Source organism: Hakea prostrata, chromosome 2 (assembly GCF_041222555.1).
Source record: "Hakea prostrata isolate BN-2017 chromosome 2, UWA_Hpros_2, whole genome shotgun sequence".
Lineage (NCBI taxonomy): Eukaryota > Viridiplantae > Streptophyta > Magnoliopsida > Proteales > Proteaceae > Hakea > Hakea prostrata.
This window is the reverse complement of record NC_142601.1, coordinates 59,399,735-59,409,886: the sequence shown is the minus strand read 5'-3', so window position 1 is coordinate 59,409,886 and position 10,152 is coordinate 59,399,735. Positions and strand designations below refer to the sequence as shown.

The following is a 10,152-nucleotide window of genomic DNA, read 5'->3' as shown; positions in this document are numbered from 1 at the left end:
GCTTCTTCTTCTACTCTTGTGTTTCGTTGTTTCATGATCTCGTCATTTTTCGTTCACCGTAACGGGCGTTACTTATTTTCTCTGTCTCCTCTGTCTCCATCTCTGATTTCTGATTTCTGATTAACAAGTTTGTTTCCTCCATGGCGACTGCGGTTCTCCGCTCTCAAGATTGTCTCAAAGGTCGGTTTCCAGCCGAAACCCTAACCTCTTCTCCATTAAGACCTCGCCGGAACGGCAACCCTAACACAAATGTTAACCCTAATCCTAACCCTAGCCCTAGTTTTTCCAGATCTGGCCGGAAGAAACGAACTCCGGTGGGATCTTTGGACAAAGAGAACGGGCGAAGTGCAAGATCGTTCTCTAAAAACTTGGTGATGGGACAAGTTACGATTTTGAAACGCGGTGAGATTTTGAAGTCGAAGGAGGAGCGGATTCATGTTGTTGAGGAAAAAGCCAAGGTAAATGAAGTTCCGGTTTTGTGTTCGACAGATCGTCTAGGGCCGGAGCCAGATATGGTTCCGAAGCGGATCGGCCTAACGGATGTGAAGTCGGTCGAAGGAGTTTTTGCTGGTTCAGCGTTTCTTTCTTCGCCTCCGCCAAGTTCCCTTCCCTTGCCTGGTTTTTTCACCAAAAAGGCAGGGCCGAGCAAAACCGATGTCGCAACAACAGATCTACGGCGGATTCTGAGGTTGGACGTTTCTTGATTTCGGTATTCTACAAAAGTGATATAAGGAGTTGGTGCCGTTTGGTATTGTTTGATCTACAGTACCTTCCACTATTAGTTGCTCCGTCCTTGGATCTTTTTCGATCTTCCTTTATTTTTTTGAATAGGATGATTCGATTTAGGGATCAGATGGAGGACTAAGAACATCTTATGCAGATGCACTGCTAGTCTGCTACTCTACTGTTCTATCGATGCATATTGTTTGTGTTTGCTCGAGGAAGAAGTGGGGTAGTCAGGTGAATTAGAAAATATGTTTCGTTCACATGTATAGCTTACATGATTTGGATTTTCTCATATACAAGGTAGTTTGGTTGGTTTTATTTGGTTTTAGGGTTGTAAATGGGTAGCAGCCTAGCAGGGTGGTTTGTTTCTGATTTTTGGGGTTTTAGCTTAAGGTTCTCTCTCTCTCTCTCTCTCTCTCTCTCTCTCTCTTAACTTATAATTTGTCAAGTTTGTCTTCTTGATGGTTCTCAGTTTACAGATGTACCTGTGAAGAAACAAATTGTATGCGATGGTTTATAGGGTTGGTTGTATCAGTTCAGGTTAAAATTTATTTATTTCAGGAAGTGTCTTCGAGTTGGAGATTTAGTTCTCTAGGTTTTGCTTTTGTTTTTTCTTTGATCTACATGTGATGGTTTTATTAATAAAGTTTGTAATAATCTACTCGGTTTTTTCTTTATGGTGGGTGGTTCATGCTTGTCCATACAGAAGATTTAGTTCTACGTTATGTTTTTGTTTTTCTCTGATCTACACATAATGGTTAGATTGATGAAATTTATAAGAATTCTACAGAAGATTTGCAAAAATATTTTCTCCAAGCGGTGGCTATATTGGTACCCGTCCCAACTGGATAATAACAGAGGGGTTTTTGCTCCTTCATGAACGATGATTAATATGATTTTTATCTGGTCTCCAGATTTTTTTTCTCTCTTTTGTCAACAAGTAGTTTGGTCGGTGCGGTTTGATTTTTTCGATGGAGTTTTTTCTATCTGGAAAAATGGGCGAGAAGTGTGGTGTGGTCTTACCAACTGTAATGAAATGTTTCTCGTTTACCTCCGAAGAAATTCTCGTTTCTATCTCCAGGTGGAAAAGAAAGATTTGGCGACCGGTGCCATGATGTTGAACCATGAGATGGTTCCTGGTTACTTGTGACAAACTACTCCAAGCCCTGTGCCAACTAATCTATTAAACACCATCCTTCCTAGTTTCGAAATGGACGATTTATGTTGAAGAGTCTTGCACAATGGGAACCCTCCCAGCTGGATTAAATTATGATTCATTCCTTTCCTTCTGAAAGAGACTCACTTGTGCGGTTGTGCCACGCTAAACTTGAAAGTGATTTGGCACCTGTCTCTGTCATTACATAAATCTTGGGTTTGGACTGGTGGCGTTGGATCTCAGTTGCCACACCAAAATTTTAGTTGACTCTTTAAGGAGGATTTAAAACGGCTGGTTGCATGATTTCTCAAACTATATGATTATATGAGGACAGTGAGGAATGATAAAGAAATAGAAAACCTGAACAAAAGAAGTGTTACACAACTACACAAGCAAGTTAAATGATCAAAGGGAAACCATTTACACACGACTGCTCTTAGTCATTGATACCATGAATCTCTTAACTGTACAATTTGACACCATGTAGCATGCCTGTTCTCTCTCTGTCTCTCTCTCTCTCTCTCTCTCTCCTGTTTTCTGTTCTTCATTTTGTCATTTTGTCATGCAGCAATAGGGATGAAAATCCCCTTGCTGAACAAATGAAGCAAGAAAGAGTAGTATCATATCTAAAGCCCTCCTTTTTGTTTCTTATTTGTGAGATAAAAACTAGCAAATGAATTCTGTCATGAAAAGAATAGCATACATTCGAAATGGACAGTTCATCAATTTCTATTAGACTTGAATAGAAGATTAATAGTGAGAGGACACCGTAATCAGCACAGTTGGATTAGGAAAACCATTAAGTTTGTAATCCCTTAGAATTGTAGTTTGGCTGTGCTAGCGAACAGAGCTGCACTCCATTTTACTATTAATGTCATATTGTGCCTTTTAGGTGTTTTTAACATATATGGACTAAAAAATCTACTTCAACAGAAAGTGAAGGAACTGAACTGGTTAGCTATTGGCAAATTTTGAGATTACATCTAACTGAATTCTCTTAGAATGCGTTGCTTGTTCCAGGAAAATTTTAAGTTCATTTGATATGATTCCAAGAGCATATATAGAATTCATGAATTTAAATTCTTACTTCTGTAGTATTACATATTCTTTATCAAAACCTAACAACCTTCCTAGACAATTCAGCAGCCATTCTTATGGATTTCGCAGCTGCTGACGCCCCACCTCCATTTACTTGGTTTGTTCGTTGGTTTCCTCGTCAAGTTCAGTAGGCATAAATCGCTTCCAAAACCAGTGCTTTCTCCATACAAATATCATCTCTTCAATGGGAACCCCCTTGGTTTCAGGTAGAAGGAAATAAACAAAGATGGTCATGACAGTGATCCAACCAGCAAAGAAGAGGAAGATACCAAACTTGAAGGAACAGAGGAGGGAAAGGAAAGCCTGTGCAATTACAAAAGTAAAGAACAGGTTGACAGTTACAGTGATGCTTTGTCCGGCTGACCGGATTTCTAAAGGAAATATCTCACTTGGCACAGTCCACCCAAGTGGCCCCCATGACCATCCAAAAGCCAACACAAAGAGGCAGATCACTGCTACCACTAGTACTGAGAATCCTTTCGAGAGCTCCTCATTATTATTGAACTTGAGGCCTAAGATGATGGCAACTGCTACCTGATTTATGAGCAAAAGATGAAAAAGTAGGAATAAGATTTAACCGCAACAGGTCCATTTGGCTAGTAGAACATAACTAAGAAAAACAGCAAACAAACTCTATATCTACTATAACTAGATTGGGAAATATGGAATGAATGGTATAATCTAATCTAGGAACAAGGTTTGTTATCGCATTGAATTCTTTACCTGACAAACAATCATCTGTATTCCTCCACTGATTAGTAGAACTCTACGACCCAATTTATCAACTGCTGCAATTGAGATAAAAGTTGATAGAACAAGAACAGCACCAGTCAACACTGAAGAGTACAGCGAAGCATTTCCCCCAAAACCCATGCTCTGGAACAGCACTGGGGCATAGAATAGAATGGAATTAATGCCTGTTAGGATCTGGAATGTTGGCATGAAGAAAGCCATCATCAACTGAGGTCTGTTTCTTCTCTCAAAGATGCTTCTAAAGGGATGCTCAATCGAGTTCGAAAACTCACTAGCATCAATCATGTCTTCAAACTCTGCATCGACATTGTGAGTCCCTCTTATCTTTTCTAGAACTTTCCTTCCTTTATCTTGCATTCCTTGTTCAATTAAGCTGTTAGGTGTCTCTGGAAGAAGGATTCCTCCTACGGTCATCAGCAATGCAGGGGCTGCTGCGAGACCTAGAGAGAGCCTCCATCCCCATGGTTTGATTTTCTGTGTCCCAAAATTTATCATGTTCGCAGTGAAGATGCCTAGAGTAGTAGCTACCTGAAACATCATGTTCAGGCCTCCTCGGAGATGGGCAGGTGCCATCTCTGACAAATACAAGGGAACCGCCTTCAAGTAACCATGAACAGAGAGTAAGTAAATTGAACACTGCAACAATAATGACAACAAACTTGGCCTTACCCAACTTAAGGACGTTCGGTGCATGGGTCATAACAAAGTATCTAAAGCTGAGGTCTATTAATAAAAAGGGAATGAAGAGAGGGGAAATGAAAAATGAAAATGACAGATGAAATATGGGAAATAAAATAAAATGGAGGATGAAAAATGAAAGTAAGAGGAAAAAGGCACAACCCAGCAAGTCAGGGAGAATCTCAGCTAATGGGATCTGCTACAAGGGTCCTATACTCCGATAGACTCTATCCAAGGTGAAACTTGGAATGACAATGAAAATTCAAATATACTGGCAGCAGCCTAAGTTGATTGTCATTCTATTGGAGACCATATGATGTCTAGGTCTCAAAATTTTCTCCTGGCATAAATGTTCCTATATCATCAGCTTGTTCTTGATAATGAAAGAAACCTGTCTATATTCACTAGTACGGCGGTCATATATGAAACCCAGAAACCCTCTATTGAACCTTTGTTTATTAATCTATTTGACTTCACTAACTGTTCTCTGTACTTCTGGCCATTCAGAAGGCCTATAGAAAAGCATAACTCCGTTCTGGCTATTAGTGACTTTCCATCACCAGACTCTAAGACATGCATACAGAAAAAGCTTAGCAAAACAAGAACTCAGGTACTCTTCTTAGATTTATCAGGATCCTCAAAGGAATGAATTCTCATTAGTATCATCATATTTAGAACTTGCAGTGCACTAATAAAAAATTTAGAACTTGCAGGATTACATATTTACATGGAAGAAATGAAAGCTACCTGACTATTAACCATGCTGGAATACATAAAGTCAACGAAAAATCTACCTGATTACCAAATCCAATCCCAACACCAAGCATGATTCGACCCAATATCAGCATTGTCAAATTCATAGCAGCAGCATTAAGAGCAGCCCCAACGAGGAAGCTGATCCCTCCGCATATTATGCTTACGCGGCGTCCATACTTTCTTGTCACAGGAGAAGCTGCCAGAGATGCAACCAATCCAGCAATATAAAGAGAAGAAGTGAATGCAGAGAGGCCCTGGTTGTTGTATTTGCAGTAGTTACTTTGTTGCACATGATTCTGCTTGTAGTAGATTGATGGGAAAAATTTAAGCAGAAAATCATCCATAGATGTCACCCCACCTATGAAATTTTAAAAGGAACAAAAAATTTGATTAAATAAAGCCTCAGACCTTTTTATTGACTGAGATACTGCAAAGCCAATCTTCAGTTATGAGTTTGCCTCCTTCCAATTCGTAGCTGCTTCATCACTAATTAAAGGCCAAAACTCTAAGTTTATTCATTCATCCAAACTCGGATGATGACAAAGTTTTTGATTCATTAAAATTAATCAAAACTAATTCTTTGATCATTTTTTAGAGTAAGCTTTTGCCAAGCAATAGAAGACCTTATGCCCTTATTCTAAGAATCCCTTTGGACTCTTCAACCATTTACAATGAATATTCGTTTACTTTAGGAATCACTCATCGGAATCAACGATATCTTTCCATGAATAAACACTGCAGAAGTTAGAGAGGTGACAGTGATGAGAACACAGCTTATATGCCTATGAAATAGAAAACCAAAATATAGATTTTTCTGCTTATTGATGAAATTTGACTGTAACATATAATCATCAACTAATTCCATCCACTCTAAGAAAGCTAATGATTCAAACCCAACGAAATGAAAATGGTACCTGAAATTCCAATATCATAGCCGAAGATTGACCCTCCCACGGCGGCAACGATACAAGCAATCACCACATACAAGGTGACCTTCCCCTGATACTGCTGTGCTCTCTCCTTAGCCACGCCGGCCGGAGCAAGAGATCCCCCAGCCATTTCAGCTTTTTTTCTCTTTCTCTCGCCACTAGCCGCCTAAGCTCACTAGTCCCGGATACAAAAACAGCTCCAAACAGAATGCAGCTTCAAATTAAAATCTCAATCTGAAGTCCAAGACAGAGAGGCCAAACAACAAAACCCTTTTTAAATCTAATAATAATCACTTGGCACTTGGCAATTGGCATGAACTGAGAGTCAAATCAATCGATTAAATAATGATTCTACTTTACTTCAATTGATAAACTCACCTTTCCCATTGTTAATTCATTTTTGACTTTGATACCATCAGAATTATAGTGAACACTCTGGACTTGGAGCACGAAGTGTGAAACTGCAACATGTCTGACTGACCCAACTAAGCTTTTGCTCCTATTTCGCCTTGTAAATAAAGAGGTAGGACCAATTTGGAAGGTGAAGCTGAAAGAAAGTGACTGTAAACCGTAGAGAAGACGTAGAAGGCTGGAATAGCTTTTTATTGAGAGTCATTAATTTCCATGTTCAGTCAGTTCCTTCCCATTCTGCACTTCTGTGTTGTGTATTTTTTCTGGGAAAACCTTTTCTGCTGTGTGGGTCTTTGCCCAGTTTGAGATTCGACTCATCTCTACCTCTCATGACGTTTTCCCTTCTTTTAGATACGAAAAATTTGCTTCTCTCTTAATGAGACCATTGACTTCTTGAATTAAGTAATCTGAATGCATCATTATCCGATCACACATCAGGTGGCAAGTGGGAAGAACAGACGGGTTTATATTCTTTCCAACTCCCTGCCCGTTTGCAATACTTTATCCAGACATGGATGGGGTAGGCCAAAATTTTATAATCTTGGCTGTTTAATAAACACATTTTATTTTTCTTTTTTAGAAATATATTTTCAGACATAGAGTGCAAACAATAATTTAATGTGGTTCTTCCATTGTTGGAAACAAGAACATGGGTTGCCAAATACTTTTCCAAATATAGGGTGAGGAACACTAAACAATGGCATATAAAGTAGTTCTATTACTAAGCAATGTTTCCTTGTGAAGTCAATTACATTCTTGAAATTTATTATATTTTTCAGATTATGTAATAAGCAGTAAGGTGTTTAAAGAAAGAAAGAAAAAAAAATAGGGTATGCATATTATTGGGTAATATGATTGCTTATAGGAGGGAATTGTAAGGAAACGAATTATAAAGAATGTGGATCCCTGTTATAGATTTTTCAAATCGAATAAGATATTTTCTTTACTTGAAAGTCAATTTACAAGAGTTCCAAATTGCATACTTTTTCAACTTGGGGACCAGGCGATAATAAAGATATACAAATTGAATGATAGTGGAAGGCAAAGAAAAAAGGAAGGCACAATCTTGGGTAGATAGCACTTGTCTTCTCTTTTTCTTCTTCCTTCTCTCTTTCTTTCTTTCTTTCTTTCTTTTCTTTTCTTTTTCTTCTTCTCTTTTTTGTCAAAGTATAAGAATCACTGTATGAAGGGGGGTAGATAGCACTCTCCCTTTTCTTTTGTTATTGTAGTAATTTTTTTTATAATAAAATATGATTGATTGCTATGTTACGTAACTAATAGCTTATGTCCATGTTCCGATGAAACAATGAAATAGTTTATGTGGAGCACATAAATTTAAACCTCTTTGTGAAAAAATGCTTCCAAAATAAAAGGGTTTGTGCATGATACTTATATTTTCAATTACTAAATGATAAGTAAAAAGTTGTAATCCATGTGGTAATATCCATTTAGTGGTAGAAATTACAATAATATGAAAAAAGGGTTAGACTTGATTTTTTTCAATGTCGGCTGTTGAACCGATGCACCAACTCTCCTTCTTTACCTGGCTTGGGACAAGTAACAAAACACTAATAGCGTTAAAAACTACAATAATATACATAGTTGAAAAAAACTCTTCCTTTTGACATGATAAAAAGCCAAAAAACAGGATTGTGAGAAATTTATTTGAATATGTGCTAGAATATCTAGAGAGGCAGGTTAACCATAATTGGGGGTGGCAAAAGGAAAAGATAAAAGGAGAGATGCATAGATCAGACCTTTACAAGAAATGATATTATAATATGCATAGATCAGACATTACACCGAAGATGATGTTACAGTATCTGAATCTTATTACATATTCGGACATAAAAATTTGTAAGACAATGATACTTTACCCAACTCTTTTTACTTTTATTTTATTATTATTTTTCAAAATAATATATATTTTAAATAAAAAAAAATGCTAAACAGAAAGGAACTCCTTTGGACATGTTTGCCATTCATTTTTGCTTATATGCTGACCTCCTTTCTATATAATACTTGTCATGATATTTTTTTTTAAGGATAAAGTTCTAATTTATTTAAACTTAAAATCAACCTAGATTATTAACTAAAATTGACCCCCCCAAAAAAAAAAAAAAAAGAAAAGAAGAAGAAGAGGGGGTGGGGGAGCTGATTTGTTGCTCCAAACATTCCATGGTGTGGCCAAAGTCTAGAAACAGGAAGCTTGCACTGAGATCCTGAATATCTTGAATTGTATGACTAATCTTTCACGGAATTGATTGAGAATTAATTTTCACCTTCAAGAGATGAATCATGAATGAGGTATAGGTTATCATGACACACTTCTCAATGGGACTGTATTTAGTAGTTTTTATTTTTTATTTAAAAACACATTTCATTTCCTGGAAATTTGGACTTTCCACCTAAATTTTCAGCTTTCTGTTCTTCAAGATGGTCTGTCTTAGGAGGTCATGCATGATAGCTTGAGTTCAACAAACTCCTCCTTTGACAGGAAGGCATTTTGATTATCTTCAATGCTACTTATTCTTTTTTTCTTAGTAATCAACAAACTTCGCATCTACTAATGACATAATAGGAGAAGTATGGAATTCAACTCATGTTGATTGGTTATCTGACAAACAATCATCTCCGTTCCTTCACTGATTCCTACCAAAAAAAAAAGTGTTCCTCCAATGATTAATTAATAGAATCCTACGACCCAATTATCAACATGCAGTTGGAATTCAGATTTACAAAAGTTGATAAAACAAGAAAAACACCAGTAAACACAGAATAAGAGGTGAAGCATTCAAATTCCATGCTCTAGAACAGCACTGAGGCACAGAATAGAATAGAATTGAATTAGTGCCTGTAAGGATCTGGAATGTTGGCATGAAGATTGTTGTCATCATCAACTGTGGTCTGTTTCTTCTCTCAAGGATATGTCTGAAAGGATGCTCAATTGACTTCAAACCCTACATCGACATTTTGGGTCTCTTGTATCTTTTTTAGAACTTTTCTCTGTTTTTGCAACTGTCATCTTATTAGGCTGTTAGGTGTACCTGGAATGAGGACTCCTACTACCATCAGTAACGCATGCAGAAACTGCTGCAAGTCCTGAAGAGAGCCTCCATCCCCATGGTTTGATATTCTGTGTTTCGAAAATTGATCACCTTTGCTGTGAAGTTGCCCAGAGTATCTGTTGAAAAATCATGTTCAGGGCCTCCAACAAAATGGGCTGATGCGATTGTCATTCTGACATAGTTATGAGGTGTGTATCCATTTTGCCATATATCTTTGAGATATTCTTCAAATTTTCTTTTTCTTTTTAATCGATTAACGCTCTTAATTGTATTTCCTCCATTGATGAATTCAACTCGAATATATAATTTCCATATGACTTTGAATTACAGAAGTAGAATCCAAGAGGCAGGTCCCACAAGTGTACAAAGACTTGAGCCAGTTTCCACATTAGTCGCATATACAAGCCGCACGATTAGGCAACATTCTTCTCAAGAAAATTTTTTGATAGCTCATTAACTAATGCATGTAACGATTTTAGGTTAGCTAGTGTTAGTAAGGATTTCAGGTCAAGTTTCTTGGTGCTCGAGAAAGTGCTATTCGTTTGAATCAGTATTCGAAGCTGAATTATCGACTTAC

General features: G+C 37.4%; 1 protein-coding gene across 2 annotated transcripts; it reads right to left on the bottom strand.

Annotated features, from left to right (window-relative positions):
• Positions 1–2,842: 2,842 nt before the first annotated feature.
• Positions 2,843–6,842, bottom strand: STP7 (sugar transporter protein 7). Of its 2 annotated transcripts, XM_089145549.1 has the most exons (6): positions 6,475–6,842; positions 6,082–6,330; positions 5,206–5,525; positions 4,006–4,330; positions 3,704–3,867; positions 2,843–3,514 (listed from the first exon to the last, which is right to left on the bottom strand). In XM_089145549.1, exons 2-6 carry the CDS (start codon positions 6,224–6,226, stop codon positions 3,071–3,073), a joined length of 1,398 nt encoding a protein of 465 aa, XP_089001675.1. In that variant the 5' UTR covers positions 6,227–6,330; positions 6,475–6,842; the 3' UTR covers positions 2,843–3,070. The 2 variants fall into 2 exon arrangements, with proteins under 2 accessions (XP_089001675.1, XP_089001674.1); XM_089145548.1 differs by having other exon boundaries at positions 3,704–4,330.
• Between the last annotated feature and the right edge of the window lie 3,310 nt (positions 6,843–10,152).

Excerpts from the sequence above, each read along its gene's own strand:
- STP7 (XM_089145548.1), bottom strand. The coding sequence starts at position 6,226 with ATGGCTGGGGGATCTCTTGCTCCGGCCGGCGTGGCTAAGGAGAGAGCA. Across the intron at positions 4,331-5,205 it reads GGATTGGATTTGGTAATCAG|GCGGTTCCCTTGTATTTGTC; the intron begins GTAGATTTTTCG and ends GGTTACTTGAAG. Across the intron at positions 3,515-3,703 it reads TACAGATGATTGTTTGTCAG|GTAGCAGTTGCCATCATCTT; the intron begins GTAAAGAATTCA and ends CTCATAAATCAG.